At 38.5% G+C, this 24,630-nt stretch overlaps 2 protein-coding genes across 2 annotated transcripts in view; both read left to right on the top strand.

The window, feature by feature from the left end:
- LOC144635385 (uncharacterized) overlaps positions 1 to 8,189 on the top strand; it is a 20,726-nt gene extending 12,537 nt beyond the window's left edge. The window contains exons 3-9 of the mRNA XM_078494493.1: positions 4,433 to 4,767; positions 5,504 to 5,645; positions 6,049 to 6,158; positions 6,393 to 6,451; positions 6,911 to 7,053; positions 7,626 to 8,058; positions 8,150 to 8,189. Of these exons, the coding sequence (XP_078350619.1) occupies positions 4,433 to 4,767; positions 5,504 to 5,645; positions 6,049 to 6,158; positions 6,393 to 6,451; positions 6,911 to 7,053; positions 7,626 to 8,058; positions 8,150 to 8,189 (1,262 nt within the window). The remainder of the gene's footprint in view (positions 1 to 4,432; positions 4,768 to 5,503; positions 5,646 to 6,048; positions 6,159 to 6,392; positions 6,452 to 6,910; positions 7,054 to 7,625; positions 8,059 to 8,149) is intronic.
- On the top strand, positions 6,957 to 22,753 carry LOC144636112 (polycystin family receptor for egg jelly-like). The gene is made up of 13 exons (XM_078495247.1): positions 6,957 to 7,053; positions 7,626 to 8,337; positions 9,039 to 9,491; positions 10,157 to 10,319; positions 10,899 to 11,075; positions 12,229 to 12,354; positions 12,603 to 12,827; positions 16,455 to 16,715; positions 17,683 to 18,462; positions 19,270 to 19,503; positions 19,969 to 21,252; positions 21,612 to 21,783; positions 22,612 to 22,753. Exons 2-13 carry the CDS (start codon positions 8,228 to 8,230, stop codon positions 22,749 to 22,751), a joined length of 4,125 nt encoding a protein of 1,374 aa, XP_078351373.1. The 5' UTR covers positions 6,957 to 7,053; positions 7,626 to 8,227; the 3' UTR covers positions 22,752 to 22,753.
- The last annotated feature ends 1,877 nt before the right edge of the window (positions 22,754 to 24,630 follow it).

Raw genomic sequence — 24,630 nt, forward strand, 5'->3', positions numbered from 1 at the left:
CAGTGAAAATCAGGAATTGGTTATGTACATAATTGTCTTAGCATAATTCAAGTAAAAGCCATTTAACTATAAAAAATGGAAGACCTATCAAAATATTCCTTCCAATGTAGTTTTCTTCTCAAACGAGAATACACGGTAAATATTGAAAATACAGTATTTCACAACGTTTTATTGATAAAAATGCCTCATGTGACCTTTAATTATCACAAATTTATTCAAAAATATATTTCCCAATGTGTGGTTATGTATTAAAAATTAAATTAATGATGGTCAAGTTTGCAAGGGCTACTATTCCTTTTAGTCAAGATTCTTCTAAAAAAATTGGTATTTTAAAAACAGTAAATTAAAAATTTGAAGTGTTTAAAATAACCGTTCGTCCATAAATAGTCTTAATGTTTGTATAAAGAGTCTGAAGGCAGTTTTTAAATACGGTATTTACTTAACCTTTGTTATGCTGTGAGTTCTAAACAGCTGCCTGTCAAAATTCTCAATTTAGGATGACAGTTTAATGGATCCGGCAGTCAATTTAGTTCGTGATACAGGAGTGAAAGTTATGCTTTGCATATCTGCTTATTAAAAAAAAAACATTTATACACCACTAGTCTTTCCAACAAAGCTCAAATCTCAATGGCATGCCACTTTTAAGCCTAGTATATAAATTGCACCTGTCCTTTCAATTCTTTACAGAAAAACTGTTTCAATACATACTACAAGGGAATCAGCAACAACCATATATTTTGAAGTGTGGTAATTATAAATTGAATAGCATTGGACAACACGCGTCTTTTACAAGGTAAGCAAAAAGAGTGTAATATTTAATGGTACCTTTTTTTGAACTTTATTACTGAGGCGGTCTTAAAATGGTTAAAAGGAACCGAGTTAGCAAGAAATGCGAGATGTTACTAAGCCAAAATTCCTAAAATGGAAGGCTTTCGTATTCAAAATCACCTATTTCCATCAGGGTTTTTTTTAAATACATTTTTTAGAGATATATATCATATGTCTGAAAACAACAGACACATTAATTTAAAAACCGACAGTCGCTGTACAGTGTCACGCAAACAATCCCTTTAAACCGTCAATCTATGACTACGCATTTAATTTTGAATACGAGAAGTGTCTCTCTGGGAAAAGTAATTGGTGAAAATCTGTCTTGGAAGGTAATCGTTTCGAAGTAGCCAGCAAAATGTTCAAATGTTCAATTTTTTTTTCTGATGGAATTATGGAAAAGTTTTCTAGTGAACTTTTTAAAGAAGAGGTAAAACAAAGAAACGTACCAAATGAGAAGGTCCGATAAGGTGGATTTCCACTGACGCGTAATTTTTTACGTGCGTTTTTAAATTTAGAGACAATGTATGAACGACTTACGAAAACGCGTGTCGCAACCGCACGTAAAAAATAACGCGTCATTGAAAATCCACCTATAAGCAGCTTCCAGTTAAACGGACGTGTTTTTTTTTTAATTGAGGTCTCATCAACGTAAGAACCCTTTTCACATTTATATTTATGACTTGCAAAATACAAAACACATTTGCCTTCACAGCATGAAAGTTTTATTGCCATGGCGCGTCCATTGTTTAGTTTAGTTAACTTTAATCCTTTAGAAGTCCATGGCTTAAATTCGGAAATTACCTATGGCACAACAAAAAATATTTGGTACGTCAGTGGTATAAATAGCAAGTGAATGGTCTTTAAGTTTATCGTGCCTTGGCAACGTAACGTGGCTTAGCTTTAGCTATTCTATTTTTTTATTTATGCGATTAAGATGTAAAGGACTTTAGTCATTTTATCAACGAACATTTTTTTTTTATATAAGACTTAAAACGAAATGCAATCAACAGTTCTAGAAATTATGTTTGGAAGTTTTGTTTCGGAAGACTTGTAGATTGGTAACAGTACAGTGACAAGTTTAAGACGTGTAATAATTATGGCGATGAGCTGTTTTTGTTATGCTAAATAAGTGGTAGTAGAGACTTTATATTTTTTAATAGAAAGAAACAACCAGTTTTCGACCTTTTTCGAAATAGATAACGAAAAGACCGTGCGTTCTGTTTTGCCTTGAAAAAATGACAAAATGAATGTCAATGTCATTCATCATTTATCATCGTAATATCACAGTAGATCTGAATACTTCTACCTCTTTACATCTTTCAGATATTACATAGTATTTACATTGGCAAAGCTTTGCCTCAGGCCGTGGTTGTTCGAAGTGCGGATAATTAACACTATGACGGTAAAGGAACTATGCCACGGGGATTTCACATATTTTTGGTCTAAACTGTTCTGAAATTAGTGGTAGGCAACTTAACCCTTAATAAACATCATCTTTGAACATTTAAAGGAATATATAACCTTAATTTTCGGATAGAAATCAAGCTAGCGCTCGATAAATATCGATATTTCGAATACGCGCGGAAACAACTTGAAAACGTTTGCCTAACTTTTTCCATCCGAGCCACCCACAGCCAAAGATGCTCATAAACAGTTTCAGTGCTTTAATATAGTAATTTTTTTATAAAAATTGACTATTATTTTAAGGTTTAATTTCCTGCGTCGCAAATATAAATTTTGGCGGTTCAAAAATCTGATAAAATCCGTGATATAGTCCCTTTTTAAAAATCCAGTTGTTAAATGTTGACAAAACAAACTACTCTATATACGGCACGCTTTGAACAACTGGCTCCGGGTAATTAGCCATTTTCTTTAAAAAGCAATTATCAGTTGGAACTGCACCATCAATCCGTCATTTAAAAATCCTTCATCTAAACACACCTTGCTGGTGTTTGCATTGATTACCGAGGTCACATGCACACAAAAAATGCGATTATTGTGTCTTTAGTTAAAACTGCAAACATTCTTAAAATTGTCCATTATACTATTTTGCAGGTGATGGGCAGCTGCGATTTAACAGTGTTTGCGTTCGTCTTCTTGTGCTGGTTTACCAAAGTCACTTCCAAATGCCTGTGAAAGTAAGGGATTGTAAATATTCTTTATTATGTATTGCTTACGGCAAAACAGTATAAATGTCTGCCTATTAAAATACAGCATGCATGTTGTATGTTTTTGGCAACTCAAGTAAGCAACAGGGCCATAGCTATATAGTAACTGATTACATAACCGTGAGTATAAATAAAGTCTTATATATAGTATTATTCAAAGATAGTTTAGAAACTGGCGAACCGAGGTAATTGGATTGGAAAAATTTTTGAATATTTTTTTTCATGTTTTTATAAGAATCTATGAATTTAAATAATACTTTAAATATAAATGAAATGTTTTTCTTTCTTTCTTTCCTCGGGTAGAGTTCTCGTTTAGCTACGGCGCTGATTAATTCCGCTGTATTTATTTAACTCGGGCAAGATAAAAAAAAATAACACTCAAAAAGAAGCTGAAAATTTATACACACACGTGAAGCTCATAAATGCCCTAAAATCGGACAGCCAAACATACATTCTTTTAAAAATGCAAATAGAAATGTATAATTATACATCAAATCATGAGTTGAGGTGCTGTTTTGTTAAATATAACCGGGATTTTCAGAATGGGAAAAGCTTCGTACTCGAGCTACTCTACGACAATAACAAAATTGAAATCATTTTTATTACCTATGAGGATTATATTTAGTCTACAGACGGCCTACAGCAGCTTAAACTGAATTAAAATTAGTGGGTACATTTTAATGTTGCACCTGAAACAAAAATGACTTCTTGAAGTTCGTAGTTATTTATAAAAGACGGCACAATCGTGAAGAAGATGTAATTTACTTACAAAGCAGGTATCAATTTTCATATTAAGCGGTTTTTTTTAACATAACAGAACGGTGGCAAATTGCCAGTTTTTGCTATTAAAGCCCCGTTGCTCTCTACATTCACATTTCCGTCACCTTCTCTCTGTTTCCCTCTTCTAAACGTTCCTCGCTACATCTCCCAACACTTGAGCATTTAAAAGCCCTTATTCAAGTGGGTCACACCTCGACCGTTGCTGACCACGCAATATCCAGTGGCCACAACATCAAATGGGACCATTTCCAGGTCTTAGCCAGTGGACAATGTGACTTACTTTAACAGTATAAAACAAAAGAAACTTTGCTAAAACGGGCCTTAAATTAATGACAACGTTGGCAGTGAAATGCTTTGGCTTTATTAGCTCTCACCTATTGTTTTCGCTGTTGTTAATTATTGTTTAGCCCGTTGCCAGTACCTCGATTTGTATTTTTCAAGTTTTAATATTTTTCGCTTTTTGTAACCGTCACTTCTGAAGATGCGTGCTGTAGCATGCGAAACGTTAAGTAAATTTTAGATTCTTTTTCAAACTATGCGTATAGTTCATCAGTTGTGTTTGTTGTCGCTGTTTGTATTTTATTTCTTGTGAAATTGAAATGGCCAAAGAACAAAAGTGATTATGATCCGATGTTTCGTTGAATGAATTGTAGAAAGTTGTGACGAACCGTTGGGCATAGAGAGCACGAGAATTAAAGACTACCAAATAACAGCATCAAGCTGCCTCAATGACGACTTTGCTAAGTATGGACCTCAAAGAGCGAGACTAAACTTGGCGTCATGGCCCCCCGGATACAGGGCTAATCCAGAAGAGCTTCAGTCTCCTTGGATCAAGGTTAATCTGGAAACGGAGAAGGTCATCACTGGGTTGGCAACTCAAGGGTATGGGGATACGTCCGTGAGGGAGTGGGTCACAAGTTATATCGTCATGTATGAGTCTAAAATGGGAGAAACCCTCCAGCTGACAACCATGCAGGGAGATCCTAAGGTGGGTGTCAGTCTCTTCCACGTAGTATATATATTGCGAGAGAAAATGTCTGTAAGAATCAGAATGAAAATTGTTGACTCTCCCCCTTTCCAATTCTGTTTACAAATAGATCTTAATTGTCACATTAACCAGGTGCCCAAGTCCAAAGAGTTAATCTTGAACATAGAAGCTGCTCCGAAAAAAGAAGAAATGTAGTTCATATGGCTTTTATCATGTGATTTCTATGACTTTAGTCAGGTTGTCGAAAAGTTGCTACCAGCAACCTTCCCACACTCCAACGACCACATTGGATGATGAACTGATACCACTGGGTTCAAAACGTTTGCCAAAAAAATAAAAATTAATAAAATTACGAGAATTTATAGAGCATTAATTCCGCTCCGATATATATAAAGCAAAGTTTGCTTGTAATATTTTAAAGCCACCATGTCACGCGCAAAGGCTTGGAACAGGCTATAATCTGAATAAACCAAGTACACGTCAGCTTAGTTTTCCCGATCGCTCACACTCCTCTGGATAATTTCCCGGACGTACTTGTAGTATACGAACAACCACCGTCCTAAAACACTTCATTACTACCTTCTTCATTTCTAATTACCTTTTTTCTATTGGTCATGATTGGCTGAAGAAACAACACAGAGGCCTACGCAACACAAATATGAAGAATTTGTCACATTCATAAAATGCTGATATTAATGTGAAAATAATGAAGATGACATCCTTTTTCTTTTAACAGCATTTTCGAGGAAACAAAGAGAGCAATTCTATCAGATATCACGATATTCCTATCCCAGTGAAAACGTCAGCAATCATCTTTTTACCACAAACTTGGAATGACAACGTTGGCTTCCGCTTGGAGCTTTATGGCTGTGATCCAGGTAAATATCAAAATGAAAAATTTTAAATACCATTTCATTGTAAACCGGTCAGTTGATAAGAATAAAAAAAAATAACAAGGGCTACTAACAAGAAAGATTCAGAGTCGTAAAATAATAAAAAAAAATCACTCTGGCCAATCACAGAGGACACAGACAATCCAGTGAACAAATTAAAACTCAAATTAAATAATTAAGTATCCGGCACGAAGCGCAGAAAAAACGTGTGTGAGTGAATGCACGGTTGGGTTTGGTTTTACTTCTGTTCGGTTAAGACATCCGAAAGTCGCGGGAGATTTTTAAACCAATCACTATGCCTAGAAATGCAAAACCAAAGCAAACACCAATTACTTTCGTCACTCAAGTGAAAATCGCTTTTGACTAAGTCTTCACCGTTTTGTCCTAGGGTACTACTTTGTAGTGTGGCGGATGTTTGATGGCCGTTTCTTTACTCCGAACCATGCGAATGTAAATAACGAGGATTATCAAGTCACGAAAGAGGAAGTATTGGCAGAGGTAGGGTCTCTTCTCGAGTTTTACTTGTAAATGTCTGCTTAGTTTTGATTCCAATTTTCTTCACTTGTTTGATAAATCAATCAATCGACTAATCAGTTCTTAAACCAGTCTGTTTGTCTGCAAGTCAAGGTAATTAGCCATCCAATCTATCAGAACTATAGATTACTATTTGCCCCTTCACAAAAAAAATCAACTATAGTAGACTTAATTAAATTTTTTAAACTTTTTCTACAGATTGAACATTATCTTCGACTCTTTCCAGGGTTTCTATCAGTCGAGTTCGTGACGTTAAGGTAACTACCTTGATATTATTTAAGGGGGCGGATTATATCAGATGATTTGGAATTAAGGAAAGACAAGGAGGGAGATTGTCCAGGGTACGTTATCTTTCTGGAACATCACATGGTGCAGAAGAGAAGCTTGCGTGGCAGTTATCATTAGGCACCTTTGTTTGTACTGGGAGGTGAAAACAACCGAACTTTGATGAAGTTCATGCAACAATTTTTTTCAATCGATATAAACGAGAAAAACTTATATTTTTAAAGTAAGGTGAGAGGCGATAATTATTCGTCCTGACCCACTGTCATTTTGTTTTCCTCAAAGCGCGACATCTACAGTTTCAGTTCCTAATGTTGGTTGACACACGTGTTATTTAAAAGCCAGAGAAATGACTTCGAGTAACGTTAACGAAGGTCGACTAAAGTAGGTAACACTAATGTGTTTTGTTGTTGTTGTTGTTGTTTTCTTTGTAGCCCTCACAGATCTTCAACCTTCTCGGGTTACACAGTCCTTACCGCCGAATTAAAAGTTTTCTGTTTAAAGTCCAGTGAGAAAAACTTGGCAGCGAAGCTTAGCACGGAGATAAAGTACCGTAATCTGGCTTTCCAGTATCCACGTAAGCAAATAGTTTTTGTATTTCTTCCAGTAAGAGAAACGTTTCATTCATCCATCCATCCATCCATCCATCCATCCATCCATCCATCCATCCATCCATCCATCCATCCATCCATCCATCCATCCATCCGTCCGTCCGTCCGTCCGTCCGTCCGTCCGTTAGTTCTTTTGTTCGTTCGTTCGTTCGTTCATTCATTCATTCATTCATTCATTCATTCATTCATTAAGTACCTACTTATATCTGACAATAAACATACATCAAAAATAGAAGGTAAATATATACATTCAATGTTTCAAAAAAAGGAAAGAGCTTCTTAAGTTACAAACACAATGAACATTATAATTAATTTAATTTTTACATTGACATTGTGAATTTTATAAGAATCTAGTTTTTGTTATTTCTTAAATGTATTAGTAAATGTTAAAACCAATACCTTCCTTTGGAGAGTAAGGCGCAATAAGGATATACTTTACTATACTACTACTATTCATTCATTCATTTGTTCGTTTGTTTGTTTGTGTTTTCATTTTCCAATTTCTTTAATAAATTTTGGACTTTCTTCTCTTTACCAGTGATATGTCAATGCTCCTATCCTCACATTAACATCTCTTTAAAGAAAACACTCGAGGAAGCCACGGTACTGTACACCACTAAAAACATAACTGTTCACGCTGAAACACAGCACGGCAACTGTTACGAGTCCTTGAACTTCAGATGGGAAATTGCAAAAGCAACTGATGAATCTAGCGAATTTGGACCCTTTGATGTCCGTGGTGATCCATTTAACAGCACAACAGGAAAACTGGAACTACAAGGGAGAGAACTGGAAGAAGGTTATCTGTACGTTAGATGTATAGCTTTTATCAAAACTTTATTAGGCGACTTGGAAGTAAAAACGTATGACTATGGCTATGTTCGTGTACTATATCCACCATTGGTTGTACAGATTATTGGTAGCATTGCTGCATTAAAGGGGAACGGCAGTGTCACATTAGACGCATCAAGGTCTTATGATCCACATACGCCATTTAACAACCGTAGTGGATTAGCCTTCAGTTGGTACTGCCAAAGAATCACTGTCAACGTCACCAAGCAGGGTCCCAGTGGTTGCTATGGTCACCGTTCAAGGAAGCTAAGTAGTACAGAACCGACGATTGTAGTGGATGTTGATAGGATGGAAGCAAATCACACTTACCTCTTTGAACTGGTTGTCACAAAGGATCGTAGGGTATCAAGAGCATTTCATGATCTCACTGTGAGTCCACCGTTTGTAATTACATTAAGGTAAGAAGGACAAGTTATATCTGGCAGTAGGAAAAGATCCTTTCCCTTTTATAGCATAGGCTCCAGGCAAAGTCAGATCTGGTCAATAAAAAAAGCACCTTTAAGAAGAAGACGTGTCGTCCATCTAGAAAGCAGTTTTTAGTGTACATGCTATGCTATATTGATTGAGTGGCGAAGGTTTGCCAAAAGGGTGCAAGTGAACGATAAAACTTAAGCGCTTGTTGCTGTTGAGATTGTTGTGCGCTACCCATCACCAAAATGACAAGATAGTACTTCATGTTGAGGCAAAAACTTTGTACAAATAAAATGGACAGCAACCACAGCCAAGGCAATCGCATCCCTTGCTGTTAAATGGTTATCTAGCTGTCACTGCACAAAGTTCTACTCGATCTAAACAGGAACACACAAGGTCATGAAGCAGTTTTAATAATTTTCTTGTGGAAAACAGATTTCTCTTGCAAAAAACCGATTTCCGTTGCTAACACGTGCACTCTAGCCATAACCTTACTTAATCTGGTTTCAAATTCTTCCTACGGCCATGCCTACTAGTGCCCTTGTCCACTGGTCATATATTACTCACGCTGTTTGTTTTCACTTTCTTTCTTTTCGTTGAAAAATAGAGAGGCTGTGAAAAGTCCGAATATATTTCCTCATTGCATTGTAACGACTGCTTAAAGTCTCTTAATTTACTTTAATAACAGGTGTGTCATCAACTGCGGTCGCAAGATCAACACGAACAGACGAATGATCATAGAAACTACATGTAAAGGACATTATTGTCTCGAAGATATTAGTTACAGTTGGAAGTTACACCAGTCGGCTTCGCTTTCAACAAACAGTCCATCTTGGTTGGAAGTTCAAAATCTTCAAAGTTACATACTAACAAACTTGGAGAGTACAAATATCGTCTTCTCTGGTTCAAGGAAACCACTGGAGCACAAAACTAAGTATAAGGTTATAGCATCTGTCCTTCTTCGTGACGAGATTGTAGAAAGAGGTGAAATGGTCTTTGTCACTAATTCACCACCGCATAATCCTTTCGGTGAGAAAGGATGTGTTGTCCATCCTAAGAAAGGCCGCGTCCTTCAGACGAAGTTTAAGGTCGCCTGTTTCGGTTGGAAGGATGAGGATATTCCTCTTAGCTATCAACTGAGGTGGGTAACGAACGTTCAAATTCAAGTCACTGCAAAATGCACGTTAAATGTTCGAACTTTTCCAATAGTTTTTATCAGAAGATATAATAAGAAAGCAATTTAAAGATGAATTCCAGTCCGTACTGCGCAATCTCGGCTGCAATGTTTATCTGAGCCCACCACGAAGGAATGTTTACAAGCAAAACTAAAAATTCCGCGACAAACTTACGGTTTTCTTCATTATTAACGCCAGATATCCTTGCAGAACAAATAATAACGAGTAGAAGAACCTTGACGCTATTTCAAACCGACGTTTCAGCTCATCGGAAACTCTTGAACGAAACGAACTGTAATGGCGGACTAAAAAACTTCATGTATGCTGTCACCGAAGTGTAACGTTTCAACGAATTCAAAACAAAAACGAAAACAAACCACGAGTCTGCGCAGTACGGACTGGAAATCAGCTTTAATCAAACATTTTAAACTAGGGATGATGTTACTATTGACACATTAAAAGTTAAAATACTTTCAAATGCCACATAAGAACAGCCCTTAGTTTTAATGATCTCCTGGTTTCCAGAGCAATACAACAGATTTTTAAAGCTTTAGGTTTTCTATGAAGTGTAGTTTAGATAAATCAACTGGCTTGGACGTAATCAAAATTGTCATACTTTGTTGTTTCGCAGTTATCGTTCTCCCGAAGGACTTGTTATTATTGCCAGTGGAAACTCCTCAAGTTTTATCACTATGCTTCCTCTTGGAAATCAGTCTGAAAATTACGAAGTGAAGCCAGAAGTGCAGATCTTTGATTCTTTGGGTGATGCAAGTACAGTCGAGATTACTGTTCAGGTTAGAGTATTGCGGTACCTGATTGTGCTAAATTTTTCTTTAAACATGCCTTTCCCAAGTTGTATAATTTAAGGTTTTCTTTAAACATTTCAACTGGATTGTGATTTAATGATAGAAACGCGAAATGTATGAAATGATCTATAGTCGATCTATGCAGTGTGGAAGCAGCTAACGCAAAAGGAAATATATAGTGCTGAGATTATTCCGTTAATTTCATGTCATGTATAGCTGCATGCATAGATCGAACAAGCTGTATGAGCCTTATAGTAGTATAAAATAGACGACTCACTTGACCATAAATATATTTCAGATGTACGTTGTTGAACAATAAAATGCTGATTTGGTCCAGAAAGTTACCTGCATGAGGCTTGCTTTCGATTATTTTATGATCATGTGTTCCTTAATCTTGTCGGCCCTTCTTCAATCACAGTGGATCACAGTGAATACTGTGGTCTGAACGGCATTGTAAATGGTACAGGCTGAACAGCAAACTATTTCTTTAAAGCACATACCAGTCTAAATGCTATTACTATATATAATAAAGCCTTAATATTGCTGCATGCATATTTTGGTATTTAGGTTAATCCTCTCAGTAAGAAGGAGGTAGCCACAGCAGTTAACAAGGCCATCTATGGACCGAATAGCACATCAGCTACACTCCTTAGATCTGGGAACCTGCAAGGTGCTACCTTGACGTCCTACTTCACTCTTACAGCCACTGAGGGCACAGGGTTGTCAGCTGTGGAAACGAACTCGGTAAAAAGATTAATGCATTTACAATTTTTGACTTATTGCCAAAGCCCTATGTGGGCATAGGGCCGGACATTTTCCTCCGCCATGCTGCACGGTCGCGGGCAGCCACCGCTGCCTCGTTCCACGAGCCAAAACCCAAAGCCGCTCTTTCTCTTTCGGCAGTTATTCGCCAAGTCTCCCTCGGTCTGCCACGACTTCGCCTTCCCTCTGGGGTCCATGTTAATGCCGTCTTGGGATGTTTGCTTGGATCCATTCTGAGGATGTGGCCGATGAACTTCCAGCGCCGCCGGAAGATTTGCTTACTAATGGTGTTGATGTTAGCTCGATTTCGAATCTCCTCGTTTGATATTTTCATAGGCCAAAAGATCTTCATAATCCTTCTCAGACTTTTATGCAGAAATACGTCCAGCTTGGTCGCATCTAGTTTAGTCATACGCCAAGTTTCACATCCGTATAACAGGACAGATAAAACACTGGACTTAAATATCTTCAGCTTAGTTTTTAGTTTTAGCTGGCTGCTCTTCCATATGTTTCTAAGCTTGCTGAATGCTGCTCTGGCTTTTCCAAGTCTGCTTTTGATGTCTTCGTCTGAACCCCCTTCCTGGGTCACTGTTCCTCCTAGATAAACAAATTTTGACACCTCGTCTAGCTCTTTTCCATGGATCTGGACATTTCTGCCTGCGGGGTTGTTCCAGCTCATCATCATGGTCTTTGCTTTACAATGTTTATGAAGACCTAAATAATTTTGCCTCTTTTCTCTGCAATATTAAATTAAACGCGTTTATAAGCAAAAAAGTGCGCATTTAGCCGTTAGCCAAGAAAGACGATTTTTATCTTCAGTAGTTAACAAAGTGTCAAAGAAGTGTGGTATGTCAGACGGTACAAGGTCGTGCACTGATTTGATAACATTGGAATATTTAATAAATCAGGCTAATGACCTAGACTAGGCTAACCATCTAAGCATAAATAAGGACACCTTTTTCTGCCAGCCATAAAACGAAAGAAGGTCTCAATGGGCTTGCAATAATGTAAAAGGTCCTATAAATTGTATACTTAACCGTAGGACGCACTCTTATACTACAATGCAACCGTTATGTACCCCAGAACAAAACGTTTTCTTTTATTAACAAGTTAATCACTCTTGCTGTCGTTTAAGGCCAAAGACGAAGTCTTGAGACATCTGGCTGGTGCTCGACCACAAATGCTTCAAGAAGTCACACAACTTTCAGCAGTTGTTAACAGAGCAACCCGACGAAGGAACAACATGACAGTTAATGCCGTGGTAAGGTTTTAGTAGTGAGGAATTTGATTTAAAAAAATACACAAAAGTCTCAGGAAGTAAAAAAAAGCGCAATAAAGACAACCGTTACCTAACTGAGCTGCTCCTAGTTCACTTTTTCTCTTAATTTCCCCTTGAAAAAAAAAAAACGAGTAGCTGTGGCTTAATACCAGTACTGAGCGCTGAAGTAGATTGTTGTCTAGTCATAACCAATATTACCAATACTTAGCACATTCTAACTTTGCCTTCAGAGCAATGCTTCTACTTTACTGGAATCCATGACAAATCACTTGGATAAAGAGGCAAATAACAGCGAAGATATAGATGTAATCCAGCAAGTTGGAGATGGTCTGCTTAATGGAATGTCCCACGTTCTTGAAGTCTTGACCAAGAATGAAGCGGCTGGCACCAAACACATTGACGGACTAGAAAACAACAAAAAGCGTCTCGAAAACGTTAGAACGAAATTAAATAAGGTACGGACACATATAAATTGATTAGCCCTAGCAGGCTCCCGATCTGATCGGCGAGCAAAGATCGCCTGGGGGAGGAATAGGCTAAAAATTGATATTTTTAGACATCAATAAGTAAAACGCCGGAAAGACGAGTACTAAGGGAAATTAAAAACGCGTTGAACTCAGCATCGAGCAATTTGGATTCGAGCCCGGTACCGGGGTCATTATGTTGTGTTCTTGGAAGAGAAACTTTAGGGAAACCTGGTATAATAATGGGATGGTGGAGCTAGGGGACCTGCGATGAACGAGCATCCTTACAAAGTGGGACGGCTGTATTAGAAATACAGAACTCATAACCACCTCATGCTGTAAAATCATGCCGGCAGTTGTGAGCAATTAATAATGGTAATAGCACTGAGTGGAGTCCAATTTGGTCTGTAATCATACGAGTGATTGACGAAAGCGGACGACCGCGAAGCAGGAGTCCGATGTCCAGTTACCAATTAATCAAAACTATGACAAACTTCGAGAAACAAACAAACTTTACCAGTGAAATGGTTAAAAGTTTTGTGAATACTGAAAAACATAACAGTTTACTCAACAAAATGCACAACAACAGCGCGCGCAAAATGACGCGTACTTTCCAAGCACACAGGCATGACACGTAATATCATATGACCCGTACGGACCCGCGCGCAATTTCCTTGGAAAACCATATGAAAAAAAGTCCCGTATGAGGGCCGTACGCCTCGCTCTAGCAGGGCCGGAAAAACACGTACGGCCCTACTAGAAAAGCTTACGGCCCCGCTACTGCCGCGAGATGCCGGAATTGGAACCAGTCGATTCCACAGCTTTGAATTCAGATAAACGATAGTTAAGATTTTTTAAAAAGCAAAGAATGTCCAACATGTTAAATGTATTAAAACTTTACTATCTAGAAAGCGCTGTAGTTTGAAGGCATGTTTAAATTAAACTTGGCAAATGAGGAAGAAATACTCCTTACAACAACAATAAAATCGAAATAAAAGCCGTCAAAAACAACATAATCGGACAAAGACCTGAAAAACGTATCCTGGTTTGAAGTCATGATAAACGTTGAATAAAAATGTAAATGCGAAGTAACTCAAATTTCTCTTTCTGCTGCGTAATCACAACAAACAAAATGCGAGTACATGTTTACGACTAACCTGCATGCCGAGTGATTATGACACAGTTTCCCGCTTGTTTTCACGAAGCATTTTAAGCACAATTTGGACATCAACGGTAATGCAGAGCTCAACATCGTCGAGGAACTAGCGAATTCAAGGACTAAGCAGCAACAGCAGACGTTCATGAATCCTACGATCCGTGGTAAACAAAACAACTTGAAGCCGAAGGGAAACGAAGCGAAGCAAAATCCTGATCTGCCAGTACAATCCCTTTCCAAGTCTTTACGTAGTTTCATAGATTAAGATCTAATGCTGTTTTAACATCCAAAATCCTTCTTGGTGGAAAATTGATTAATCTTCTCGTTCAAACCAATTGTGAATTTCGGCTCAGACTGAAACGTCGCTAAGTTGTGGCAGGATAAATTCAGTCTTCGCTGAGAGACGAGCACGACTAGCCGAAACGTTGTGCAAATTCTTTGTTGTAGTCCTTCATCCCGTTTCCTTTGAAATTTTTACTAGCTGCAATCATGTACGAGGAATTTAGTCGGATTTAAATCTTCTTGGAATGGAGCTAAAACTAGAAGATTTGGTTGACAACTTAACAGAAGTTCAAAAACTTTGTACGCACATCGCAGTTTAAATGCACTTTACAGGCTTCCCAAACAAATTACGAGCTACCATTGGCTTTTCAAAATGCGCGCGAAACGGGCCGCCGCGTCTGTATGATCTGTATCCACGAAAGAAAAACAAACAAAAAAACAATCAGTGGTCATATGATAAAATGCTTATTGACTGAGTTAGGTCGGGCCGGACGGGAAAATATTTGGCTCTCGGTCAGTTAAGATTTTTTAAAAAGCAAAGAATGTCCAACATGTTAAATGTATTAAAACTTTACTATCTAAAAAGCGCTGTAGTTTGAAGGCATGTTTAAATTAAACTTGGCAAATGAGGAAGAAATACTCCTTACAACAACAATAAAATCGAAATAAAAGCCGTCAAAAACAACATAATCGGACAAAGACCTGAAAAACGTATCCTGGTTTGAAGTCATGATAAACGTTGAATAAAAATGTAAATGCGAAGTAAACTCAAATTTCTCTTTCTGCTGCGTAATCACAACAAACAAAATGCGAGTACATGTTTACGACTAACTGACCTGCCGAGCGATTATGACACAGTTTCCCGCTTGTTTTCACGAAGCATTTTAAGCACAATTTGGACATCAACTGTAATGTAGAGCTCAACATCGTCGAGGAACTAGCGAATTCAAGGACTAAGCAGCAACAGCAGACGTTCATGAATCCTACGATCCGTGGTAAACAAAACAACTTGAAGCCGAAGGGAAACGAAGCGAAGCAAAATCCTGATCTGCCAGTACAATCCCTTTCCAAGTCTTTACGTAGTTTCATAGATTAAGATCTAATGCTGTTTTAACATCCAAAATCCTTCTTGGTGGAAAATTGATTAATCTTCTCGTTCAAACCAATTGTGAATTTCGGCTCAGAAGAAACGTCGCTAAGTTGTGGCAGGATAAATTCAGTCTTCGCTGAGAGACGAGCACGACTAGCCAAAACGTTGTGCAAATTCTTTGTTGTAGTCCTTCATCCCGTTTCCTTTGAAATTTTTACTAGCTGCAATCATGTACGAGGAATTTAGTCGGATTTAAATCTTCTTGGAATGGAGCTAAAACTAGAAGATTTGGTTGACAACTTAACAGAAGTTCAAAAACTTTGTACGCACATCGCAGTTCAAATGCACTTTACAGGCTTCCCAAACAAATTACGAGCTACCATTGGCTTTTCAAAATGCGCGCGAAACGGGCCGCCGCGTCTGTATGATCTGTATCCACGAAAGAAAAACAAACAAAAAAACAATCAGTGGTCATATGATAAAATGCTTATTGACTGAGTTAGGTCGGGCCGGACGGGAAAATATTTGGCTCTCGGTCAGGACGCACGGACCTCGCTGCGCTCGGTCCGTACGTCCTGACCTCGAGCCAAATATTTTCCCGTCCGGCCCGACCTAACTCAGTCAATAAGTACACCGTCCTATTACACTGTCCAAATACACGCATGACGCGTACACTGTCCCGTCCTATTACACTGTCCAAATACAAGCATGACGCGTACACTGTCCTATTAGTGCTCAAATCAGGCTGCTGATAACCAATCACGTTCGAGAATTTGTTATAGTTTTGATTAGTCCCGTAACACTTTTCTTATCAATAGTATCGACAAAAACTTCTGCTGGACATCGCTACCTTTTAGTTATAAAAATTACAAAACATTATTTAATGTACTCGAATTATTGAGCATCGAACTTCCAACTTTTCCCACTCATTTGCTGTGTTCTTCCCGTAAATGCCTCCTAACCAAGATGGCGCCAATAAAAACGTGTCTGCTTGGTGATGCATTTGATCTGCGTCTCTTTGGCGGTTCATAACATACCGTGTCTTCTCATTAATGAATTGAACTGTATTATTATTGTTATTATTTTGAAGGAGACACCGCGTATGATTGAAGAGTCAGTCGTATTGATGGACAAACTCGGCACTACTCTCCTATCGACCAAAGTCGTCGGTGAGTCGGAGCCCAGCGTTTTTAAAACAGCCGTGCTATCTATGGTTCTTGACCGACAAACTCCATTAATGTTAGTGAAGAAACGTCTTCAATTGGATGCTGGTAGCGGTGGTGTGACGTTTCCCTCACTAGGGGTACTGCTCCAGAACTTTCAGTTCCCGGTACATTCGTTAGATGCACAGGTAAGCACCAGAACTGGTCTAAACGAATTAAATTAATAAAATGCCTTTGCAGTTTAATAGCACTGACCGTTGCAAATAGCTATCAAAGCTTTTAGAGAGAGAGACTCAACGAACGATATATATATATATATAAATTTGTGTTGACGATAACCTCGTGTTTTACAAACTACGTACAAAATGTGACAACTCGCTCAACGAGTTGTAAAGACTGCCAAGTTGGCTGTCATGCAGATTCAATTAAGACCTCGTTCGCCTAACGTGAAGTTCAAAAGTAGCGTTATTCTAACCTCAATCCTAATACAGGATGTTGCCAAACCGGAAGTCCATACAAGAAAGGTCATCCAGCTGGTTTGGATGGCTGATCAGACTCGTTCCCAATCGCTCTCAAGGTGGTTTTGACTAGAACGCATTGCATCAAGGGAAAGCCCCTCCCAGACTGCCACACAACATCCATATCATTTCTCACCAGTCTTTCATCACCTTTAGGAACGAATAAGTAGCGACTAGGAACGAGTCTGATGGCTGGTTCCAACTGGCAAACCTGAAATTGGATAAACTGTTGTTGTGTAGCACTGTGGATTGCAGTTACTACAACAAAGTTTTGAAAAAATGCTTTTATTCATATTAAAAAAATACATTTCTTCAAGTAGAAAAAGCGCTCTGTCCAGCGAAGGCGCGGTTTCGGACTGATTTTCACATCAATTCACCGGTTAATTTTCAATGTTTTTGTAAAAAGAAATCGACCAGGTTTTCCATAGTCTACATTAATTCCTATGAATTAGGCCATAGAAATGAAGCCATGAAATGCCCAATATTTTGCCGTGAAGCCACTGGCCTGCGGCTCGTGGTTCCATTCTACTTGAGTTTTGAACATTTTATGACGTCATTATGTTTGGTCTGTAGCAACGGAAGCTATTAATTTTCTAGAAAGGAATATAAAATTGTGATTGTTAATTTTTTTCTACAGATGATAACATTTAAATCAAACCCATTTGTTTGGGACGCGAGTTCTAGGGACGTCACATCTGATGTCATGGACGTCAGCATAAAAACAAACCGTGGTCCTCTTCACTTATCAAAGCTTGAGGAGCCCTTTGAACTGTATATTCCTTTGAAGCATCAAAAGAAGAAAGAAACGGGTGGCCAGTTTTTCGTGAAAATGAGCAAGAGTTTTGAAAATATCCGCTACCACAAGATAGTAATTCCATCTCATAAGGCAGTTGCTATCATTGAAATTGTACCTGAAGAAAACTATTCAGTCTTAAACATTTTTATCAGTGCTGGTGTCAGGCCAACCCCCGAGAATTATAGCCACAGTACTCATGTGCCCAATTACTCAAGTTGTAGAAATAACATTACTTCTGGAAACGGGTACCAGCAATGTAGCACCATATCGCCATACAGACTGCTGGTATCAAGTAGTATGACGGGTGCAACAGGAATTCATTACATTGGAATTTTGTTGAATAAAAACTCTTCTGATGGACTGATATCGAACAACACTAGTACTAAAGAGGATTTCCACAGACGCCATTCGCGGCGATCCATATGCAACACTAAGAGTGGTCGTAAAAAGCGTTCATGTATTGGGGTGAAAGATCCTCCAACCACCCCTCCCCCAACGCCAAAGATTATCAAGCCAGTTTATAACTCCAGCGCTGATGCTAACTACACGATGTCTGTATCAATCAGTAGCTGTTTATATTGGTCGAAAGAGAAACAACAATGGACCAACGACGGATGTAAGGTAAAAAGAGTCGACTTGTCGCAAGTCTAGGCCTTTCCAAGGGAAAGGACTTACCCATGAATTGCTAGTATACAATTGGAAATAAAATGGCTACCTTTTAATTTTGTTAATTTTGTTGAATTACGATAACATTAGCTTGCCTGTTGTTAGTGGCAAAATGGTTATCTGTTAGTGTCAAGTGTTGGCAAAGCACTTCAAAAATCCGCCATACTGGTTCCGCCATCTTGAATTTTAATTCATTGTCATGACGTCATGATCAAAAGTTGATTAAGGGGATAGCAAATTATTTCCAAACAATACAAAGGAATGCTAACAAAATTAATTTGCAAAGTGACTAAAAAGAATAAGAACTAACATTAGATTGAAGAGCTATATGGTATCAGATAATTCAAAATTTGGCCACGAATGTTGGACTTCTTACAGCGCACTGGAAGAAAGCTTCCTTTCTTTCCATGGTAACATTTCGAACCCTGAAGTAACAGTTGCCATATCAAAATCCTTTCGAGGAATGAATGAACAGTTTTAGCATTGCAGATTGAAACCTTCAAAATTAAGTTTAAAAAAGGGGAAGGGGAGTGGGGGAACTCCTATGGTGTTTCCGAGGGAGATTTAAAACAAGAACTCACGGTCATAATTCAATCTGGCATGCTAAAGTTTGTACATTAACAACCATCATTTATTATATACGAAATTAATATTTCAATATAATTTTAAAGGGTAAAGTGTGTTCATAATTAGCTGCGTAAGCTAAATACTCCGACACTTCAAAGTTATCCATTCACTAAGTTAACCAGTTTTTTATCGTAGGTTGGTCCAAAAACTAATCCCAGCAAACTTCACTGCCTGTGCACTCATCTATCGGCATTTGGTGGGGATTTTTTTGTGGCCCCAAATCCCATCGACTTTGACAAAGTCTGGTTTGAGTTTGGCAGACTGGGAGAGACTGGGAACTTTGTAACAACCGTGGTATTCTGTATATATGGGGCATATTTTGTGGGTTTACTTTTGGCTCGACGGGCTGACAAGAAGGACCAAGAAAAGGTGTGTTTTGGAAATAGTTTTATGAAAAATGTACTTCTCTGATTAACCAATCAAATTGGTTTATTTTTGACAGGTTCACGTGCTCACGTGTTTACGATTGGATGATTTACAATATTCAAATTGAATTTGAATGTTTGAAACGAATAATGCAATCCGTTCGCCGTTAATCAAAACTATTCCGGGATTATAGGCGGCACACGCTGAGTATTTTGACTGTAAATAATAATTGTTGTATGTTATTGTGGTTGTGTGATTAAGTTTGATGCTGTTTTCCCCAAGTATCTTTTTACGATTTTTTTGCAATACATAAACAACATTATCATCATCATCATCATCATCATCATCATTGTAACCATGATTCTGTGTGTAGGGGCTGTTTCAAGTGTGAACCGAGTTTGAGTACCTGTGGACACCGCAGCGTTACTGGGATCGCAGACTATTTATATATTCACGTTTTTCTTCTAGGTTGTGGCAAATGTAATCCTAAGCGATGGCGACCAGGGAGGCTACATTTACGAGATCCAAATCCAAACAGGAATTTGGAAAGGCTTTGGAACAACTGCTAATGTGACAGTAAACATCGTCGGGGAAGAAAGCAGCAGCGGTCCGATAAAGTTAACAGACTTCTCGCTGTACAAAAAAGTCTTTTCTCGTGGAAGCGTGACTAACTTTGTGATATATCTTCCACGCAGTCTTGGAAGACTAGTTAAACTTTGCATTTGGCATGACAACTTTGGTCAAAGTCCATCTTGGTTTCTTCAACAAGTCATGATCACCGAGGTTCACAATGGAAGTAAATGGCATTTCTTTGCAAACAAATGGATTGCTGTAGAACGAGGATCAGGGAACCTCTTCCTAGAACTAAGAGCTTTGGATGAAAACGAACGCGCTGGATTCAAACATTTGTTTTATTCCAAAACGTCAAGGAGCTTAGGCGATGAGCATCTTTGGGTGTCACTTTTTACTCGCCCGCCCCACAGTCCGTTCACTTGCTGTCAAAGGCTATCTTGTTGTGTATCGTTTCTGTTTACATCGATGGTAGCCAACGCCATGTTTTACCAGTTTTCAGACAAGCCAACGCATTCATTTAAGTTTGGACCACTGGTGCTAAGCTTGAGGCAGATTATGATTGGGATACAAAGTAGTTTTATAGCAATCCCTGTCAATCTGCTTACCGTTACGATCTTTAGAAATGTGAAGCCCTTTTTTGAGACTTCTCATGATACTAAATCACCAGTTGCTGTCGAGAACACATCTGGTCAACTACCACGATGCTTTGTCCTCGTTGCATGGGTTGTGTGTATATTGGTGACGCTGGCCTCTTCAGCATTCACAGTCTTTTACAGTTTATCTTGGGGTGCGGAGATTTCCAATCAGTGGCTCACGTCCATTATTGTATCTCTTGTTCAAGATGTGGTATTCTTTCAGCCAGTAAAAGTAATTGTCCTAGCAGCGATCTTGTCGCTAATAATAAGAACAAGTCCAGGGAAGGAACATGTTCAAGGAGCCACAGTTTATATAGACAACAAAGGTCAAGAACACAATGAATATACTGCTCCAAATGAGTACTTGCTAAGAAAGGCAAAGGAGTATGGAGCTAAATTCCTTCAGATGTACAGAACGATTAAACACGTGGTCGCGTTTCTTATATTTGTCATTCTCTTAATGGTGGTCTGTTACGGTAACAGAGACTCTAAGCGGTTCGCGATGACTTCTTCTGTGGAAAATATATTTAGTGGGTTTAACAAGGTAAGCATGGTAGTAATTTCATTTTCAAATAGGAACGTTATGCAGTTTGTCTACTTTTAGTCTGCGTTGCTCATTTCTTCATGTGCTCGTAAAATTCCATACTTACATTTGATTAATAGGACTGTTTCCCCTTACGTAAAGTGCGACCCGAGATCATTTCTTCTCGAGTAAATTCGGGTAAATTTTTCCCAGGTAAAGGCATGTACTATTTTCACAGCCAATATTTAAAGTTACTCAGATTTTGAAATATTGGAGACACGGCTCCACCAATTATTCTGAGCAATAGCACCTTAAGTACACGCATTTTACGGTGACTTTACTATGCAAAGTGAATGTGTTTTGGACTTTTTCGTTGCCAGGTAGTAGACAAGGATTCCTTCTGGGTCTGGACAAGGCAAAAGCTTATCCCAGGACTTTACCATGTCTCGTGGTATAACAGTCAGCCCTTTCATTATCAAGAAGGATTTCTTAGCAATAGAGAAGTGTTCCTGATTGGTATGCCGCGACTAAGGCAAATTCGGATAAAACAAGGTGAGAGCAGCTCAGACCTCTATACTTATTTTCACTTCACCCTATATTTTTCTCTTGAACCGATTTAGCTTAAAAGGAAAGTTCATTCCAAAATGGCACTTTATTTCTTCGCGTCAGCGAAAAGGTAATACAAAGATATGTTACTCACCAAAATTTCGGCTTCCAAAGAGTATTTAAACTATGAAATTGTTGTCTGAAGTAGTCCAAAAATTGAGAACAAGCCGCGATCTTGAAAAAACTTAACAGCTTCAGTGGCGATGTATGCGTGACGCCAAAGAGTTCACCTTTTACTCTCTTGGAGCTCATTTTGCGCAAAATGATGTTGCACAAAAAACAGGCATTTCGTAAACGAGCCAATGCAAAATTAACAAGAAGTATCGAGTATTTAAACATTGTTTTAATCCCTGCCAGACTTCAGTTTGAGCTCTTTGACGTCACACATACATCACCAGGCTGTTTAGTTACTCCAAGATGGCGGCGGTCGGTTCTCGATTTTGGGACTACTTCACACAAGGATTTCATAGGGTTTGAATACTCTTTTGGAAGCTTAAATTTTGGCGCCCAACATATCTTGGAATTACCTTTTCGTTGGCGTGAGGAAGAAAAAAGACATTTTAAAATGAACTTCTCCTTTAACCAGTATGTTCGGCTTCAATGGCTATGAAATGGTTATGTTTCTGGCTGGCCCTCGTTGCCTCAGGCGTCGGAGTGGTGACTCTATCTACTAGCTTGAAGATGCCATATTACCTACCTATTTGTTTTTGTAACAAAAATGTATGTTTTACTCTTACTTTGGAGGGTGACTGTTCGATCTTAATTGTTTAACAGAAAAGAAGTGTCAAGTCGACAGTGACATTTTGCCAGCAACGCAGGATCTCAAGAGATGCTTACTTTCCTTATCTGAAGACAACGAAGACAAAAGCCAACACTATCAACGCAAATGGATTCCAGTTATAGAATCTAACTAAATTTTCGAAACAATTTGGATCTTTACGAGCTTTGCCCGGAGCCGTGGAGATACCAGTCACCACAGACACTGAAAACTCTTCCATACCGAGGACTGAGCAGTGAATATGATGGTGGAGGGTATGTGGCAGATTTAGGGATACAATGAAGAGGTGGCCTTGGATGTTGTTAGCAAACTTCAAAACAACGACTGGATCAACGAGTTTACAGCGGCTGTGTTCATTGAATTTTCTGTCCACGAACCATCGAGTAGGTTGTTTAGCTTTGCCAAGTATTTGTACGAGAGGCTACCCACGGGCGGAGTAGTGACCTCTGTTAATGTGCAGACGTTGGCCCTTTATCCGCCATTAAGTAGCTACTTCAAAACGTTTTACGAATTATGCCAACTTCTCTTTGTCGTTTCGATCCTGATCCTCGTATTTTTGGAAATCAAAGAACTCGTTCGTCAAAAGAAAGCTTACTTTACTCACTTTTGGAACTGGGTCAATATTTCGCAAATATTGACCTCAATGTCTGCTGCGATTATTGCGTTGCTCAAGGCAAAGCAAACCAGTTTGTATGTAAGAAGAGTGCAAAAGAATCCTTACGATAATTCCAGTCCAGATCGCATAGCCAGATTGTCTGACTACGAGGACTACTTACTGGCTGTAGTAATTTTCATCGTGACGATCCGTCTGCTGAACCTTTTCAAGTTCAATTCCCAGATTTGTCACATGGCAGCAACGTTACGAAGATCACTAAAATCACTTGTGTCCTTTGCAGTCGTTTTTGGAAACTCTTTACTGGCCTTCTCGTTAGCAGGAGTCCTGGCGTTTGGCGTGGACATTGCAACATTTTCATCTTTCTATTATTCTTTTGAAACTGTCGTACGGATGTCTGTTGGTGGAAAAGTTAACTTCCCCGAGATGAAGCTTTATCACCGGACCATTGGTCCTTTGTTTCTGTCAATGTTCGTGATTTGGATGGTGCTGATTTTGGTAAATATATCTATAGTAATTTTGGTCGACTTTTACAAAGTCCAACGGGAGAATGCCTGGGAAGATTCCTTGGCTAGCTTTATGTACACTTATTTTTCAGCAAAAACAAAAGAGTTCTTAAAATCGTTCCCTTCCAAAGTTAAATCGAAAGTTGTAAAGCGAAGAGAGGAATACTCAAGAACACATTGGAAAAGATCTGGACAAAAGATCATTGCAGTGTCTCGAACATTGCAGATTGCCAAAGGTCAAAGATTGACCAGCGACCAGGAATCCGAATCAATCTCTCTTGTCCAGGAATTTCGAAGCTTTCGGGGTGGCGTACACTGGAAAAATGTCAGTAAATCTGACTCTTACATTCATTGTACGTGTACATGCAGTAACAACAAGATATCATGTCCAGAGATTAACACGTCGGAAAACGTCGGAGGGCATTCAAAATATGGAAACCTGCCAAATACAAACAGTTCCGAAAAAATACCATTTACTTCAAATGTAACATCGTGTAGTAACGACGAAGAGCAATTCAAATCTCCTGCTACTAGACAGTTAGCTTTAGAACTGGCTTCAACAGAGTTTGTACTCGGTCTCGATGACAAAGATATTGACCACGTGAAATCAAATATTTTCGACGTTGGTTTGGAACTAAAAGAGATGCTTGCCAACTTTAAGGAAACAAACTTATAAATAATAAGTATTTTCAAGTAATATAGGTTCATAGTTAAATATTGCATTTGCTCATGCATTGCGTGTAAAAAATTATTCTTAGACGAAGATCTAGAAAGTCTGAAGCTGCTTATAGTTAGTAGAAACGCCACGTAAAATGATATGGGAGTTTTCTTAGCAGAAATTCCCTATTCAAGAAAGTTGAGGTATCACGGAAAGAAAATTAATATTTTCATTCAAA

The sequence above is a fragment of the Oculina patagonica genome, chromosome 13 (genome assembly GCF_052425735.1).
Source record: "Oculina patagonica isolate OP01 chromosome 13, crgOcupat, whole genome shotgun sequence".
In the NCBI taxonomy this organism is placed as follows: domain Eukaryota; kingdom Metazoa; phylum Cnidaria; class Anthozoa; order Scleractinia; family Oculinidae; genus Oculina; species Oculina patagonica.

Coding starts and splice junctions, on each gene's coding strand:
- LOC144636112 (XM_078495247.1), top strand. CDS start 8,228: ATGGAAGCAAATCACACTTACCTCTTTGAACTGGTTGTCACAAAGGAT. Junction 8,338..9,038: donor CCGTTTGTAATTACATTAAG/GTAAGAAGGACA, acceptor CTTTAATAACAG/GTGTGTCATCAACTGCGGTC. Junction 10,320..10,898: donor CAGTCGAGATTACTGTTCAG/GTTAGAGTATTG, acceptor TTTGGTATTTAG/GTTAATCCTCTCAGTAAGAA.